Consider the following 18,362-nt stretch of genomic DNA (forward strand, 5'->3'; position numbering starts at 1 on the left):
CCCTGCTCTCACCTACCCCCGACACCCGGAGACACGCGTGCAAAGGCGCGGAAAGGGACGGAAACCACAAATAAATAGCGGCGGCGGCAGCGCGTCATCTGGTGGAGCAGGAAGTGCAGGCAGAGTCCGGAGGCTGGTGCTTTCTGCGCGTCCCCAGGACTTTGCCATGGGCTGGGGGCCGCGGAGGGCGGGAGGGGGCGGGGGGGGGCGCGGCGGCGGCGCTCGCACCGCGGCTGAGAGAGCAGCGACGCGCGGGGCACGCGGAGATGGCAGCGTCCAGCAACTCCAGCCTGTCCGGCTCCTCGGTGTCCTCCGGTGAGTTCCAGCCCGTCCGGCGCGGCTGTCGCGCGGGGTCTCGACCCGTGCCCTTGCCCCAAACCCTGGCACGCACAGAGCCAACCTGTGGCCGTCCCGCCCCCCCTCTCCGAGTCCCGGCAAGCGTCCGGCGTGACACTTGTTTGGTTCTCCTGCACCCCAGTGCCCACGGCACCTCCGCGCCTCACATCTGACCGCGCAGAGGTGCGAGAGCGGGGGCGCCCTTACAGTGCCGACGCGAGGGTTCTGGGGCTTGGGACGCTGCAGGCGAGAAGCGAAAGGAGCTGGGCAGGCTCGCACTTTCTGGCCCAGCTGGAGCGGGACTGGTGGGGCGAGGAAGGTTAGGGTGAAGCTGGGCACCCCAGCCTGCTTGCCGCGCTGCGCCCGCTACCCTGGATCCCAGACCAAAGCAGAGGGGAGCAAGCCCTCGCTCCTCGTAGATTTGATTTTCTTTGTTTGTTTCAGAAATTAGCTCCGTGGAGACGCTCGCTGGGGGTATGGGTTTGAGATAGCGGTAATGAAGGGATTGTCTTTCTGGTCCTGATTGAAGTGGCTTAGGGGAAGAGAGGTCGAGCCCAGCCTCTGACTCTTGGCGTGCATACAAGTGTGGGTGTGTATGTGTATGTGTGTGTGTGAGAGAGGGTTTCCTATGTGGCTTTTCAGGCATTTGCTCATAACATTCTGTAATTTTACTTTCAAGGCGTACAGTTTTTTGTTTGTTTTGTGTGTTTGTTTTTTTTTTTTTCCTTTTCAGTGTGGCTGAGCAAAGGGAGGGCTTCTTTCAGCTTTTCTGTGGTTGATCAGCAGGTCTAATTGAAGAGAAAAATTGCCAATGAACCTGAAGAAGGACGAATCAATAGAAGCAGACCCACTGGTTTCTGAGTATGACAGGTTTCTAATCAGAATGATGCATTAGATGGTAGCCCTCTACCGCTCTGGTCATGGAAAACTTTAATGCCAAATCCTCAAGGGCTAACTGATAGGCATGTACTGTAGTGTACAGTCGTCGGGTCAAGAAGGCCTTGAAGTCCTAGTGGACATGCTCAATGTATTAATACTGTATTAAGTCCTATTGGGCTCTTTTTACTACTACTCAAAAATTAAACTCAGGGGATGAAACACCTTTCTGGAGGCATTCGATTCCACACCAGGCACAAAGACCACCACATGCATAGCTGTGTCACTAACTGAATCACAAATGCAAGGTGAATGTGATGAAGGTGCAATTGTGATGTGGCACAAGGTGACCCCTCGGAAGCCATCTGGTATCTTTTTGGGCAGGTTTAGTCCCCGGTAAATGACACTTCCTTTTCGCATCATTGCCAACTAATCGAAATCACAGTGCTCTTAGGTGTACGACACAGTTCAAGTTTCTGGAAGGAGCAACCGATGGGGCAGAACAGTCACATCTTATTAAGAGCAGCAACAAGTTGACCGCCTGTGGTTTTAATTCTGAGAACTCAGCAAATGCTACAGCTTATTTTTAGTACCCTCAAACCACTGCTCCTGCCTTTCAATTCATTTTGGTTGGCTAACATTGAATTTTAAGTACAGTGATGTTGGCTTACTATTGGCATAGGTTAGCCCTCTTTAAAAACTGCCTGCTAGAAAATGAACTGGTAGGGGAGAGGAGGTGGCAAAGGGAGAGAAGGGTGGAGAGAGGACAGGAGGCGAGAGTTGTCACGTGATACACCTGTGGTATAAATAACAGATGCGGTGGCATCTAAATTTTCAGCTCTTGTTGCAGCTTAACAAATCTGATTGACTATCCTAACTCAGCTTCGGGAAGAATACGTCGGTGTGAGGCAGCGTAGTATAAGCTTTAGATGAAGGTAATTGCTTTGCAGATAGGCTAGAGACTTATGATGGTTTTCTTTCCTCTTTCATTTACCTCTGGTTTTAATCCTAATGGAAACTGGGAAATGACATGAAAGCTGAAATGCAAAAAGTGGGCATATATTATTAATTAAACTGGCCCATGAGTTTATACTGTCTAATTCACCAATTAATCAGACACGTTGTCTTGAAAAATATGGAATCATAGTTCTCTTTTCAAGCACACTTACCATTGTGCGGATCATGAATAATTCAGATAACACCAGCAATTCACACCTGTGAGAGGTGCTGGGCAGAGAATAGAGCCTATTTGTGGTGGCAGCTGGGTGCTCTCAGGCGAAGGCCAGATTCTTAGAAGTGAAGACATTCCATCCATCTATTAATCATTATTTTCAAGGTCCTACTGTGTGTCAGGCAGTATGTTAGAAGCTTCAGCTTCAAGAAGGTTCAGTGAGGAAAATAATCTTAGAATTCCTTCTAACACTGCAGTTCTGGGATGATGGTCTTTCAGTTCTGGCTCCATGATACCAGCTGGGTACGGTGATGGGAGCATCCCTAATTTGTCCAGGCCTCAGTTTCCTGATTTGTAAATAAGTCTAATACTGACAATTAGACCTGCTTTCTAGGAGTACTGTGGGGATTAAATGAGGCTATGAGTATAGAATATTTAGCACATGGCCTGGCCACTTAAGAGCTTGGTGAGAGTAAACTTTATTCCTTTGCGACATTAAAAAGGAAGCACTGAACCAGCAGGTGGCATGGTGGCTAAGGTGCTAGATCTCACATGGCCTATTCTATGGTTTGAGTCTCAGACCTGGCGGTCTGAAAAACACCCTGGGTGCATGTGCTCGTGTGCCCAAAATTCCAGCGCGAGAATGGAAGAGAAGGGGTTGTGGTGTGGCCATCCCTCCTGGGGGGAGGGGAGGTGATTTCTCACTTTCCCTCTCTCTCTCTCTCTCTCTCTCTCTCCTATGAGTGCACACATCCTGTGGGGGAAAAATCTGAAAAAAATAAAATAAAATAAAAAGGAGGAGCTCATTGCCTCAGACAATAGGTGCAGAAATAGGTCCCAAACATACAATGCGTCCATCACATGTTAAATTTGATCTTCAGTTTGGGGCTCCGTTAAATAAGCATTCGAATATCTTCCAGGTTTCAAGCCTAGTCCCGAGTATTTCGAATGGAAAAATAAATTAAGATCCGCTGCCCTCGTCCGGCCACTCGCAGCCTCCGTGGCCCCCAGTCCATGGCAAAGTCCTGGAGACGTGCAGAAAGCAACAGCCTCTGGACTCTGCCTGCACTTCCTGCTCCACCAGCAACAGAGATGAACAAGCAAACAGCAATCTCTAATCCAGTCTGATAAATGAAATCTGTGGGAGAGTGTGCAGGGGAAGAAAGTGATTATTTAAAGAGCTCGATTGGCGTTGACATACGATTTGGGTCTTGAAGGATGAGTAAGACTTTTCCAGAAAGCAGATAGTGGAAAAGGCATTTCAGAAAGAGGAGAGGGCAAGGCCGCATGGTGGTGCAGTGGTCCAACGGGACATGTCTTCAGAGATATCTCAGAGTATGCTAGGCATGCATGACCATGATCAAGTTGGCTGAAGCTGGCGGCTGCGGATTGCAGCGTAGAGATTCTGTTAGGGGAGATATCTCTGTGTGTCTCGCTCTGTCTCTTTTGGCCATAAAAGAAATAAGTAAATAAGTTTGAAAAAGAAAAAGAGTAGAGTTTAGGCAAAGGTTTGGAGATTAGGAAGTTCATACATTACTTTCTACTTTCCTTCTTAGAGCTTTTATTCCTTTGCTTGGTGGTTACTCTTCTCTAGACAGTTATGCTTATAGGCCCATAATAGCACCGTGCGCAGACCTGCCAGGTCACTTTTGGCTGCTGATGATGTAAAAGGTTTTCTTTCTGTTCAGGTAGCAATGGACTTTGTTTCATTTAAAATAATCATTCATTTAATATTATTATTTTAAAATTTGCCATAGGGCACATGAGAGAGAAAGTGAGAAAGCAAGCCATCAGGTCCAGGACTTGAACCATGGTTGGCCATGTGGGAGTCCAGCACCTTCCCTACCACACTACCTGCTGGCCCTGGGAGCAGTGGGTTTAATGGCCCACTTCTGGATGCCTTTGGACAGAGCTGGGCAATGGAGCGCTAGAAGAGGAGCGGCTGGTCCTGTAGCATCAATAAGCATTTAGAGAGGTGATGTCACAGAGGTCAAACTTCTCTTTGCGGACTAGCTGTGAGAGATGTAGGTTTGATTGTGTTTGCACAAAGAGTAAAGATCTAATAATCTACTCAGTATTAAGCCCAAAGTTATCTGACTTTCCTGAGAATATGCTCTCGCTTGCTGCTGTTGGACTCTATCGACCAAATGTATCATTTATTCTACATTACCAACGGAGACAGAACGAATGAAATAATCGGGTTGAAATTAATTTAAAAATGCATTTTCTGAGAACTCTTCAGAAATTTTCTTCTGGCGTGTTCAATTATGTGTCAAAGAAATTGCTTTGCCTCTGTTTTAATGGTAACTGCTAGTAATTAAATTTCACAATCACCTAGATTGGCAGGAAGGTTTGATTACCTTTATTATTTTAAATTGCACACAAAAAAATATTCCGTTCCTTAAGCTTTTAATCTAGCCTGTGGTACTTGATTATATTCTGAAATAAATAATGGTTGATTTGCAAAGTAGTTTTTCTAATAATCATGGCTTACATTTGCTTTAAAATTGAAATAAGAACTTTTTGCATATTGATAATGTGATTGGTAAATGGATAATTCCACTGTCGAGAAAAAAAAAGGTAATAATTAAAGAAACTACAAGGTCCCAGCCACAGTGGCACAAATGGCAGAGTGTTGCTGCATGAAGCTGGGGCCACACGGGAGGCCCAGGCTGGATCCCAGACTGGCATGAGCAGGCCGGGTGCACTCCTGCACACCTGTAGCTAGCGAACTGCGGAGGGGCGAGGAGGGGCAGAGGCCCACCACAGAAAGAGCCTGTCAAAAACACCTTTCTCTCTCTCTCTCTCCGCCTCCTCCCTCTGTCTCTGCCTTTCTCTCATTAAGAGAAGAAGAAGCTATGTTTTTTCGTAACTAAAAAAGATAAAAAAATCAATATTAAGAGACCTCTAGGATTAGAAGTTCTTAAGATTTTGAAAACACAAACACACTCAATTATAAAAACAAAGTTGACCTAGACTTTTAAAATTAAAATGCAAATAGAAAAAGGTAAAAAATCAGAATTATTGGGAACCAACAGTTAGCGTAATGGCTATGTCGCTGGACTCCCACGTAGTCGACCATGGTTCACGTCCCGGACCCGGTGGCTTAAAACTCATGCCAGGCGCGTGTGCATGCATGCCCAAGATCCCAAGAGGAGAATGGAGGAGAAGGGATTGCGGCATGACCATCTCCCCTGGGAGGTGATTTCTCGCTTTCTGTCTCTATGTCTCTCTCTGTCTGTCTGGTGAACACACGCGCCCTATAGCAAAAACCTCTCCAAAAAAAAAAAAAAAAATCAGAATTATTTACAATCATCAAAACTTTAAGAAATGAACATTTCTGAAAGGATTAGGATATCTGTGTTTCTGGATTCTATACAGTAGTAATGGGGCCAGGTAAATAACACTATTTTCTGCTGTCACACTGGTGTTGATCCCAGAAATGATAAATACGAATTTTAATTTCTCATCACTGGGGGGGGTGGTGGTCATTACTGGTGACACAGGAAAGTCTTCCATATTCCTAGATGTAGGATGCAAAACTGAGGAAAGATTCATGTATGTGGAATTTGACATCCCCATATTACAAAATATTTATCATTATTTATATAGGCATTTACTGAGAAGTCTTTTGGACTTTCAGTTTCTTCGGACTCTTTCTTCCAGAATATTCAATTACATACACAAGAAATTTCTTTGCCATTGTTTTCACAATAAGTACTGATAATTAAATTTCATAATCACTTAGATTGGCAGGAAGTTTGATAACCTTTTTTTAAATTTTAAATCACACTCACAAAAGCTGCAATTTTAAAAAAAAAAACGCAGCTAGGAGCCTGCTAGGTGGCACAGTGGTCAGTGTGGCCGGATCCTGCATAGCTGATTGTGCAGTTCAGGTCTTGAACCTAAAGGCTTAAAAAACATGCTGACTATGTATGTGTGTGTGCTCAAACTCCCAAGAGGAGAATGGAGGAGAAGGGATTGCAGTGTGATCATCCCCCTGAGAGGTGCTTTCTCACTTTCCCTCTCTGTGTCTCTCTGGAGAGTGCACACACCCTGTAACAATAAGATGCAAATTTTAAAATTCAAAAAGCTCACATTCACTTTGAGAGAAATCATTCATTCAGGTGAGAAGCATTGGAGCTGGTTGTTTTTCTGGTGGCCTTTCTGCACGTCATTTTCACTTACTAAATGTCACTGTCCATTTCTAGGACCAAGTGATTCAGATGCTGAGTAGTAAGGAGACTCTTCTTAAGCACACTGTGTATTGGGAGAGTTTGACAGGGGCTTGCTGATTGGGTACTTTTGCTGAATTATTAGTACCCCTTACTGACCCCGTAAAGTGTACAGAAGGACCCTGTCATTCGTGTGACTTTGGGGGGATGTAAACATCAGGTGTTTTCTGAGGCCAGTCTGTGTGAGGCTAAAGCGGTCAGTGTGTCCTCTGAGCTGCTGCCTGGGACCCAGCCCGAGTGTCCGCCCTGCTGAGGTCCGTCTGCTGTTTGGCAGGGTCCCCTGCTTTTGCACGATGGTGAAAATAACTGGACATTCGGTCTGGAAAACTATACACAAGCGGCACCACATGGTGTGTTTTGGAAAAGAGTTTTCTGCCAGAACATCGAGATTCCCGTCGAGATAGAGAGAAAGAGAAATGGACCCGAGGATAGGCATGTGATTAATAGCACCCACCTCTCACCTACCGATCATTTATCTTGTATGAATGTATTTGCATCTCATGGCTTGCGAGATAAGTCATTTAATTTTCTAAACAAATGACTTTTTACTCTCCTTCCCTCCCACTCTTCCTCCCTTCTCCTCTTGCTCTCTTTTTCTTTTCTCACTTGTTACTATGCTGATCAGATCTCTCTTCACCACATTTTCACATTTTCAAGCCCGCGTTTAGTTCACTTTACTGATAACAGTTTCCGAATCCTCTAGCTGCCGCCTGCCTCTCCTTCCTCTGTCCCTCGATGGATTCTAGTTGGAGGGTCAGGATGGGTGGCTGTGTCTCTGATACAGGCTGGTTGATGTGGCAGAACACATGGGTGGGTCTCCAAGTTACTAACCATCACAGAGGTTTAGTGGAAGTCTGCGTGACTAGAGGAAATGCCAGTTCTGAATGTGCTGGCCGCACAGGAGGTGGGCCTGGGACCCGTGCATTGCCCAGAGGCCATGAAACGCTCAGCTGTACATCCAGGGCGAGTTGGCCGTCAGCCTCTCATGCTTTCTCCTCACTTACTTTTAATCATACACCTTGCAGGGACTCATCTTTGAATCCAGTCTGTACAGTGTGGGCTAATTATAGCCTTGCCCTGCTGCCATAGTTTGGCCCGTCAAAATCACCCAGCTTCTACCCATCTGCAATATCACATCAGTGGTATAAAGCATTATTTTACAGCTACCAAAGTCTAAATTTAATTAGGCATTCCATATTACTACGAGCTGGACTGTGTCGGTTTGGAGTGAGAAGGGACCTTGGAAGTTGCTTAATAGTTTCCAACACTCAATAGTTAACAAGATGAGGGCCCAAGGAACTCAGGACTTGTCCAATACCGCCCAGCAAGTTGATGACAGAGCTCGAGCTGGGACTGCCATCTAGGGCCCAAGCTCCCATGACATTAACTCTTCCTCCCTATTCTTGGCTCATCCTAAAGAGTAGCTTCATCCTTAGAGAATTTCTAGCTGCCATCTTTTCTGTTTGGCTTCAGAGAGGCTATTTCATTATTTAACACTTTCAAAAAAAAAGAAACCATACAGACCTTTGTGTTTAAATGGGCTTTGGGTCTCAAGGCTCTGGTCCCTGAAGAGGCACTAAGACTTAAGTGACCTAGGTTTGCCCTGTGTGTAGCTCTGCTGTCCAATATAGTAACTACTAGCTGTGTGACTATTTACATTGAAATAAAAAGAAAATGCTGTTTTTTAGTTATACTAGGCATGGTTCAAGAGCTCAATAGCGGCCAGTGTCCAACCCATTGGATCACACAGATATAGAACATTTTTATCATTCTGTAGAAAATTCTATTGGACAGTACATGTATGCAGGATCGACATATCTAAAACGGGGAAGCTAACTAATGTAAATTTAAAAACTTACCATAGAATATATAATCAAATGCACATCCATTTCTGTGCTCATTGTGATAGTTACATTACTTCTCAATAATTTTGCAAATTAGCTTTTAAAAATGATTGTTTATTGAATTGCATTTATTATTATTATTCTTATTATCCTTTCAAGTTTGCTATAGGGAAGAGAGAGGCAGAAACAGATAGAAAGACAGAGCGAGAGAGAGGGGGAAAATGAGAAAGCAAGCCACCAGGTCTGGGACTTGAACTACACTTGGCCATGTGGGACTCAATGCCTTTAACTGCCATGCTATCTGCTGGCCCCTGCAAACTAATTTTTTAAGAAAGTATTTTCTTTACAACTTTGAGAACAACTGGAATGCAGCTGGAGGATAGTGTCAAAGAGAGTAATTAAAAACTTTGGAAACTCCTCTAGCCCTTAAATTTGATTCAAGCTTAAAAGGCGGGGGGACATTGTTTTTCTAATGACATTCAATTTTTTTTTTTAAATAAACCCACAAGAAGTTGTAATTTCATCCTCTAAGAGGAAAAAAATGCTTGTGTCCATAAAAGGTTTGGATCTTATAATTGTCTCTCTTCCAAAACATCATAAAGAAAATAGGAAAATTGTGAATGTTTAGACTGAGGTTACTAGTGGCGTATGCAAGCCATGTTATTTAAGAGATATTCTACCAACCTAGACATCAGCAAACAGTCTGGCTAGAAGTATTTTCCTTAACTGAACAAAGTAAATGCACTGGTTTTTAGAAACTAAAGTCAGCTTTTGGTGTTTTTAGTCCATTAAATTGGGAGGAAATGTATGCAAATAAGATTCAGAAAATGACATTGTCCTTGCGAAGAGAAAGCAGTTCTCATCCTTGAACTTCTGTTCCCATCTTCAAATGCCACCAAAGTGGACAGGTGGAAGACGTCATTAAAGTGTCAAGCAACTGTCAAGGAAGAGGTGGATGTTGAGGATGTTGGATTCTGGCTTTAGAAATTGTCCTAATTACAAGACTGTAGCATGCATGGCTGGCTCTTTATTTTCTTAACTCAGGTCATAGATGTAGGGCAATGTGAACCACAAAATCACTTGATTGTTAACCTTATGCAATTCTTTATTCACCAGAGTCCCCGTTCCTGGATTTCTTTGTGCCCCATGACTGCCCCATGTACTCGCAGTGTGGGCTGGGTCCTTTTCAAAGAAATGAAACCTAGCACTTCCTTACATCACAAAATGCCATACCAGCAAAATAAAGTGCTTTTGCTAAAATGATTTTGCTTCTAAGGAATAAGCCCGAGAGAACCATTTGGGACAGCAAGGAAAATAGGAAGCAGAGACATGGCGTAGGGGGAAGTCTCCTGCTGTATAAAGGCATGGCCAAGACTGGTTCTGTCCAATCTAACAACACATGCAGCTACTGAACCTTGAAACATGGCTGGTCTGGTCTGAGATGTGCTACAAGTGTGAAATATACACCAGAGTTCAAAGACAGTACAAAATAAAACAAAACAGTAAAATATCCCATTTGTAACTTCTTTTATTTTAAAAATGAATTTTACCTGCTTATTTTTTAAAAAATGTTTAGTATAGGTACTAGAATATTTCGAATGGCTTATGTGGATCTCATGCTTGCACTGGATGGCGCCAGTCTGGAAGGCCACGGGGAGAGCGCTTCAGCGGTGATGGAAGAATGTGGACATGGAACCTGCTGATTCACTGTCAGTGGCATCCACCATTGCATTTTTAGCCACTTCCCAAACCAGACCCTCTTCCACCAGGGCAGTTCAGTCCTGATTTGCCGGTTCCTGTTTTGTTTTAGTTCTAGACATTGAGAAATGGCCTTACATTTTCCGAATCAACGTGATTTTGAAGTGAAGTGCTATAGAAAGGGGCCAGTTGAGACTTCCATCAGATTCTTGTCTGGATGGCTTTTGTTTGTTGTTGGCCTTTGCTTCGCTATAGTTCTAGACCGCACATATTTACTTGTTAGATTCATGTACTCCTGTTCTTTGAAAGAGAGCCTCCAATACTATGAAGTTGGAAAGAAGCTGGGGAGACAAAGGACACGTTTTTCTCTTACGTGTGCAGGAAAGTCTTACCTGATTGCCTTTTAGCTGTAGCATCTTGCCTTGTGTGTGTGTGAGCGTGTATACACACATGTGCACGTATGCGTATGTATGTCTATATATGTTGTGTCAGCCCACTGCATTAACCATAATGCCACCCACTGGTCCCATGTATCTGTTTTAAAGTAGACACAAAGACATATACAAAATGAAGACTAGAAGGATATACTCAAAATTGTTTAAAATCTTATCTTTGAAGATTGCAGGGTTGTCATTTTTATTTCTTATATGCATCATTTTCTAGATTTCTAAAATTAGCATGTATTATTTTTGTAATAAGCAAAAAAATGTTTATGTATGTGTGTGTGTGTGTGTGTGTGTATAAGTATCACAGTAAAGCAGAAGTAGATTAATGCTTGTGATTTCCACCCAAATTTATATCATGTATAAGTTAATATCAAGGGACCCAGATAGTCAAGCTTAGCATTACTTTTAGAAATGAAAGAATTCACTTGGGATTATGCTAATGATATGTAGATATTAATATACATAATTTGGTTGCCTAATATTGATTTAAGTTGCTCATTCAGATTCCCTTTATTATAGTAAAATTAGCCTTTTTGTTTTACAGTGCTAGTCCCCATGGACAGTGAGACTGTTAAACCATGTTTATTAGGTAAATAATACTGTTTTGCTTACTTTCATATGCAAGGAGAGCGCTCCGCTGTTCCCTGCAGTGTGTGCTCTTTGAGTTGTGGGGGCTTGGTTGGAGCCAGGTGTCCTCTGGGTTTTTGCCTCTCAATGTCTAGGGTTGAAGGGGCTCTAGTGATCAGGGCAGAGAATTTCTCTGATGTGATGTCAATATGCCCTCGAGTTGAACTTTGGCCACATGAGAACCTTATGCTCGTTTTAAGCAGCCAAACTAACCCACATGCCTTTTTTCTAAGTATGAATTCTTTCTCAGAGGAAAAAGCCATTGACAGGAGCTTTGTACACTCTCCTTAAATAATTAACATCAGATTAAGATGAGGAACAGAGCCACAGCCAAATCCTAGGCAATTACACATGGAAGACAGGAGTGTGAGTTAGACAATGTCATTTGTCACAAGAATGTAATTGCCAAAGCACTTATCTGGTTCTGGATTCTAACTCCAGGAATAGCACTGGGAGTGTTTTGTTAAAGTACCTGCAGCTTTTCAGGGGAGCAATGCCCTCCAGACACCTTCCCTTTTATAAATAACTGCGAGTAAAGCCGTCATTCAGGAGTTCTTGTCAGCATAGCTGCATCCATCTGCGGTTTCAGCTTGTGCTTTTTATAGTAACGATTTGCATCGTTTTCTACCTGTAGAGTGGATTAGTATTTCTATTTCTTTATGTTTAACTTTCTGTAGTGGAGCAGGAAGTAGAGAGCTGATACATAACACTAGAGCTACATCACAGGCCTGTGATCCTGGCTGGCTGGAGGGCTGGGTGGGGACGAGGAGGTTAAGGCATGCTAAGGCCTTGTTGAGGGTACCTGTCTCTCTTGCACTCATGAAATAAGTAAATAAATAAGTAACTAAATAAACTTTAACAAAAAATTTGTGAAACTTGTTCCTACCTAGCACCCTTGAGTCTTGTAAATAAATGTGGGTTCATCTGAAGCATGGACTTCAGTCCGTCTGTGTGACAAGCACTGGGACGTCGGGAACCTAACTCAAACACCAGTATCAACTGTCTGTGTTAAGGTGGACTTCTCTGAATTTTTCCATTTTCTCATCCACAAAGTGGGCTATTAATACTAATGCAACTCATATGAATGTTTGTAAAGGAAACTTGACAATTCAAAACTTACAAATAAAACACCCAAATCCCTGGTCTCATGAAGTTCACATTCTAAGATACTTCTAAATTTATTTATTTTTTTTTAATTTTTTTATTTTTTGGAGAGGTTTTTGCTATAGGGTGCATGCGCTCGCCAGACAGAGAGACAGAGAGAAATCCCCCCCCCCCAGGGGGGATGGCCACGCTGCAGCCCCTTCTCCTCCAGTCTCCTCTTGGGATCTTGGACACACACACACACACACACGCCCCACGTGAGTTTAAGCCACCAGGTCCGGGACTCGAGCCACCGTCGACTATGTGGGAGTCCAGCGACATAGCCATTACACTAACTGCTGATCCCAGATTCTTCTAAATTTATATCCACAGCGCTTCCTAGGTTCCTTTACTGGGTGAAAAGTGATCGCTCAGAACTCATGATCTGAGATAAATGCAAAAATTTCTCTTCAATACATTACTGACCTGAGCCAGCTGGTGGTGTGGTGGTTAAGGCAGCTGGATCCCTCAGGGTTGACTTTGAGATTTGAATCCTGGACTCAGGGCTTGGAAAACACACCAGCGGTTGTGCGTGTGTGCCCCAAATCCCTAGAGTAGAATGGAAGAAAAGGGATTGCAGCCTGGCCGTTCCCTGGGGGATGATTTCTTACTCCTCCCCAAACCCCTGACCCCCAGTGATACCTGATAACTTGGTCAGCCCATGAGGGGGCCTTCCTCTTCCCAGTTTTTATTTCCTCATTCTTTCTTTTTTGGCCTGTTATTCCCTGACCTCTTTAGCTAGTTCCACAGAGACTCGCTCTCTGCGGCTGGTTCCCAAGGTCAGCTCAGCCTCCACTTAGACAAATGCTTCCCTTCCCCAGGGCCCCTAAAGGCCATAGTGTCCCCTCACCAACTGAAGAACAAGAGGGAGCAGCAGGTCTCCTCTGTTGTTGCTGGACAAAGCAATTTTTGCATTTCTCATGAATAGTTAATGAGGTTGTTATCCAGCTTTTCAAACCCTTGGCACTACTCTTGTGCCCTCAGAGCAGAACCTGAGTCACCCAGGAGCCAGTCCCCTCACTGTGTAGCTGGGACTCCTGAGAGCTACTAACGCAGTCATGCGTCTGCTTGCTGCCTGCACCTGCCCCACGAGAGGGATGCTGGTGCAGACATTTCCAAGGGTATCGTCTGCTGGCTGTTTTGTTGTTTCTAATCAAAGAGCTGACACCCTTTGATCACGTCAGATCACAGTACTGTATGTAAATACTTTGTTGGAAAGACTAAAATGTTACACAGGTGTAACTGTCTCAGATGCTCTGATAGTGTTTACTTTCACCCTCAACAAGTAAGGAGAAATGCATTTGATCAGATCTAAAACATACGTTATTACAAATAGGCAAATTTCTAGAACTGTATATAATTCACTATAGTAATTCATTGAGTAAGTACTTTAAAAATATCAATGTGTTTTTTGTTCATTTGAAGGTTTTTTGCCATAGGGCATGTGCTCTTTTTGGAGAGAGACAGAGAGAGAGACTGTGAGAAGGAAAGTGAGAAATCACCCACTGGGGGAATGGTCATGCTGTAATCCCTCCCCCATTCTCCTCTTGCATGCACACATACTTGGCGTGATTTCCAAGCTGCCAGGTCCAGGACTTGAACCACAGTTGGCCATGGGGGTGTCTAGAACCTTGACCACTGTACAACCTGCTGGCCTCATCAATGTGGTTTTGAGTGCCAGGTGGTTGTAGCAAGATGTATTTTCCGTGCGGTGGGAGGTTTGGTAGTAAAGACTGGTGTCTTTGGAGAAGGGTCCCTGGTTGTCCACTTCTTGGGCAAGCTCCAGTCTCTAAGGGCCCTTCCGAACGTGTAGAATAGTGTGTTCCACATCCAGCTCTTCTTGTCTTGTCCTCTTTCTTTCTCGCTGTAGGACAGCTGAGATAGGCGTCCCTACAAACCACCAGGAAATTTTCATTCATGGGAATGTGAAAGCCGTGCAAGCCCTGAGACATCTTCCTTAGTTCTGTCCTTAGCGTCTTGTCCAGGGTATGTTCCTGGCCCGCAGCGGAGGAAGTGAGAGCCCGAGCCACAGTGCGTTTATTGTTCTGCGTCTTCCCTCTGGTGATACCTGACTGCCGTGGGCCCCCTCTGACATCTGCATGCATGGGAACAGCACTGTGTCTCGTCCTGGCCTTTGCAGCCACCCAGACCTCTCATTTCAGGTGACGATTTCATACCTTGCACTTCCTACTTTCTCATGTCACAGGCTAAGCTCTCTCTAAGAAGAGACTCATTGTCTTGGGGACCTGTTGTTCATGCAAACTATTCTCAGGTCAACATGGACAGGTTTACACTTTCATACCTTCTCACTTCCGGACGAGAACATCCAGGGTGCCATTATCGTACGGGTTAGGACACTTCAGCTGAAGAAGGGGCAAGGTGTTATGGTTCTGCACATTGTGGTGTGTGGCTCTGTGTGCTCCTGTGTGGCTGTCTCCACTCTTGTCTCTTGGTGGGTACTGCCGTTTTCCCAGCCTTGCCATCCTTACAGTGTCACGATACCAACCACAGCCCCTGGCGTAGGATCTAGAAACAGAAAAGGAGCAATCTTTCCCTCCTGGTTCTGTGGAATATAAGAAAACTCAGAAGCACCTCTCCCCGGCCACCCACCCCAGCACTTGCCTCATTGGCTACAGTTTTATCAGACGCTTAGAAGTGAACCACTCACTGTCAGGGGAACAAGAGTCCCCTGATGTGCTTAGTCCCATCATGATCCTTTCCAGGAATGGGGATAGGCCAGCCTCCCCTGAAGGAGGCAGGACTCCCCACAGAAGAGGGTTCTATTAAGAAAGTGGAGGGGGGACCCCAGGTGTATCTGCCATAGTTAGGTCATGAATGTCATGAACGTCCTCAGGCCACCACAGAGTGGCTGAGTTCTCAGACAAGGCCTCTGCAAGTCAAAACCTTATAGTCTTAGGGACCAGCAGTTAGTGTAATGGCTATGTCGCTGGACTCCCATGTAGTAGACCGTGGTTCATGTGACGGACCTGGTGGCTTGAATTCACACTGGGCACATGTGCGGCGTGCCCAAGATCCTGAGAGGAGAATGGAGGAGAAGGGGAGAAGGGATTGTGGTGTGGCCATCCCCCTGGGGGATTGATTTCTCACTTTTTGTCTCTCTGTCTCTCTCTGTCTTTCTGGCGAGCGCATGTGCCCTATAGCGAAAACCTCTAAAAAACAAAAAACCTTATAGTCTTAGTGGATTAATACAACTATTCACTCTGTGGTATTACTACCAATGGTGACGGACATGTTTTCTCGGTGTTGGTTTCACTTGTTGCTGCCTTATGGTTTCAAACACTTTGTTTCATGGTTAGAGAAAAGCATAGATCCCTTCATTTAGAAACGGAGTGTGTCCTCATCACTAACGAAAAGTAGGACAGTGAGGTTTGAAGGTTTTGATTCTTGACAGACTTTCACATCCCTGGGCCTGATGTAAATTGGAATTGTATTATTAGAAAGTCAGGGAATAATAGTAGCTGATTCAACCACTCCCGGTTGCTATGGCAAGGGATTTTTAAGGCTTTGATTTATGAGAAAGCGTGATCATTAGCAGCTCTTTGTTTTTAAAACAGAGATCCCTGCAAATCATCCAGGCTGGAGTGGCCTTGACTCCAGGTGATTGGCACTTTGTTAGAAACGGAATCTCAGCCTATTTCTAAAGAAAAGAGACCAGGCAGAGGCTTTTGGAGAATGGGTTCCCATTTTACGGTTTCCTGGAAGGCCAGGGTGCCTAAAGCTCACTGGAGGAGGGGTCATGTGACTCAAGCCTGTGCGAGTTCTAGCTCAGCATTTACTTTTTGCATGGCCTGGGGCAGATGACATTATCATTTTGTAACTTTGATGCTCATGTGTAGAATTATTAAGTTGGGCCAGATCATCTCTGAGGGTCTTGAAAATTTTATGATTCCCTGACTCTGCCTATTTCTCCTTGCTAATGTGTAGTGCCTTGGTGGTCCCCCAAGGGAACACCTTTCCACCCACCCCCCTCAAATAGCAATTACCGTTGGCATCATTTGCTCCAGACGCCCTGTCTGTGAGGCACGGAGGACTGTTGGGGGCCTGTGCGGCCCTCGGTTTTCAGTCCTCACTATGAGGAAGACCGGAGGTGTTCCGAGTGTGGTCCAGGGCAGTATGCTCATACAAGCCTGTTGCAGGGCAACCCATACTATGTAAAAGATATGCACACACTTATTTTAAAGCGTTTTAAATTTTACTCATATTAAAGAGCACATGGGTATGCCCAAGACTGAGAGAGAGAGAGAGAGAGAAGGAAGCGCCCTCAACGGGGTCTCAGCACACAGTGAGCCCTTCTCCCCAGTCCTCCATCAGGTGAGGATCTCGGACATGCACGTGTGCATCCAGCCTGTTTTCAGACCAACCTGGGGTGGGAAGAGCTGAACCCACAGTCAGCTATGTGGCTGCTTGACTTTTCTAGGAAATGATAGAGAAGCTTTTGACTCTTGGTTCTTCACTTTGTTACAATGCTTTTTATTGTAATTTCTGATTTACATATTATATAGTTGGACATCTTGGTGGGGTATAGTGTGGTTTTCAAAGCATGTTCACAATGTGTAAGAATTGCGTCAAGGAAATAAATATATTTACCATCTCCAACATCTATCATTACTTTGTATTGGGCATAAGCCTGTGCAACATTCACTGTACAGGTGATCTGGAAGTATATATGATTTTTTTTTGGAGAGGTTTTTGCGCTCGCCAGACAGACAGAGAGAAACATAGAGACAGAAAGCGAGAAATCACCCCCCAGAGGGGATGGTCACGACGCAATCCCTTCTCCTCCATTCTCCTCTTGGGATCTTGGGCATGCACGCACACACGCCTGGCGTGAGTTTTAAGCCACCGGGTCCAGGATGCGAACCGCGGTCGACTACGTGGGAGTCCAGCTACATAGCCATTACGCTAACTGCTGGTTCCCTGGAAGTATATATTATATTGCCGCTAGCGTTCTTTACTGGGCTATACTATTCTATAACCCCTTCCACTTGTTTATGTGCATTCTTGTATCTGTTAACCACGTACTCCCTAAACCCCCTTTGCTTCCGAGCATCTGGCATCCACCATTAGACTGTCTACTTCTATGTAATCAAGTCTTTTAGCTTTTGCTAAAGAGTGAGGAGACATAGTATTTAAATGAGGACATGCAGTATTTGTCTTTCAGAGTCTGGCTTATTTCACTTAGCATTATCTCTTCCATGTTACTCTATTTTGCCTTAAATCCCTGACAGGGCTTCATCCTTTTTGATGGCTAAATAGTATTCTATTGTGTATCGATGCCACACTTCTTTATCCATTCATCAGCAGTCGGGCTCTCAGCTTCTTTATCTTAGCTACTGTAAACAGCGCTTCGGTAAACAGGGAAGCACAGATCATCTTTTAGCATAATGGTTTCCTGTCCTTTGACTAGATACTCAGCAGTGGTATTACTGGATCCGAAGACAGTTTGAAGTTTAGTTTTGTGACGAACCTCCATATCCTTGTCCATCGTGGATCTTCTTATTTCCGTTCCCACTAACGGTGCGCCAGGACTCCTCTTTCCCCACGTCTTTACCAGCACTTGTTCTTTGTTTTTCAGATAATAGCCATTCTAGCTGGGGTGAAGTGATACCTCAGTGTGGTTTTGGTTTGCATTTCTCTTATGATTAGTGTAGCCAAACATTTTCTCATATGCTTTTGTCTTTTGAATCAGTATTGTCTCTTTGACAGAAGCCTTCAAATTAACCTAAATTCTTACAGAATTATTTTGTCTCTTCTATTCAATGAGTTTATTATCTTCAGTTGGTGGTATAGCATTTATTTCCCTGTGGAATCTTCCATGAACAAATTATTGGCCATAATACTGATTTGTTTTAGGCTATATTACTGAAAACATTGTCATTTTGGGGGGGGAAGGGAGAGGTTTTTGCTATAGGGCATGTGCACTCGCCAGAAAGACAGAGAGAAACAGAGAGACAGAAAGCGAGAA

At 44.3% G+C, this 18,362-nt stretch overlaps 1 protein-coding gene across 2 annotated transcripts in view; it reads left to right on the forward strand.

The window, feature by feature from the left end:
• Positions 1 to 215: 215 nt before the first annotated feature.
• The window catches only part of CHN2 (chimerin 2), a 348,821-nt gene continuing 330,674 nt past the window's right edge, over positions 216 to 18,362 (forward strand). For both annotated transcript variants that reach the window (XM_006146210.3, XM_006146211.3), the window contains exon 1: positions 216 to 315. In XM_006146210.3, coding sequence (XP_006146272.1) covers positions 267 to 315 — 49 coding nt within the window. In that variant the 5' untranslated portion in view covers positions 216 to 266. The remainder of the gene's footprint in view (positions 316 to 18,362) is intronic.

This window comes from Tupaia chinensis, unplaced genomic scaffold (assembly GCF_000334495.1).
Source record: "Tupaia chinensis unplaced genomic scaffold, TupChi_1.0 Scaffold000170_1, whole genome shotgun sequence".
Lineage (NCBI taxonomy): Eukaryota > Metazoa > Chordata > Mammalia > Scandentia > Tupaiidae > Tupaia > Tupaia belangeri.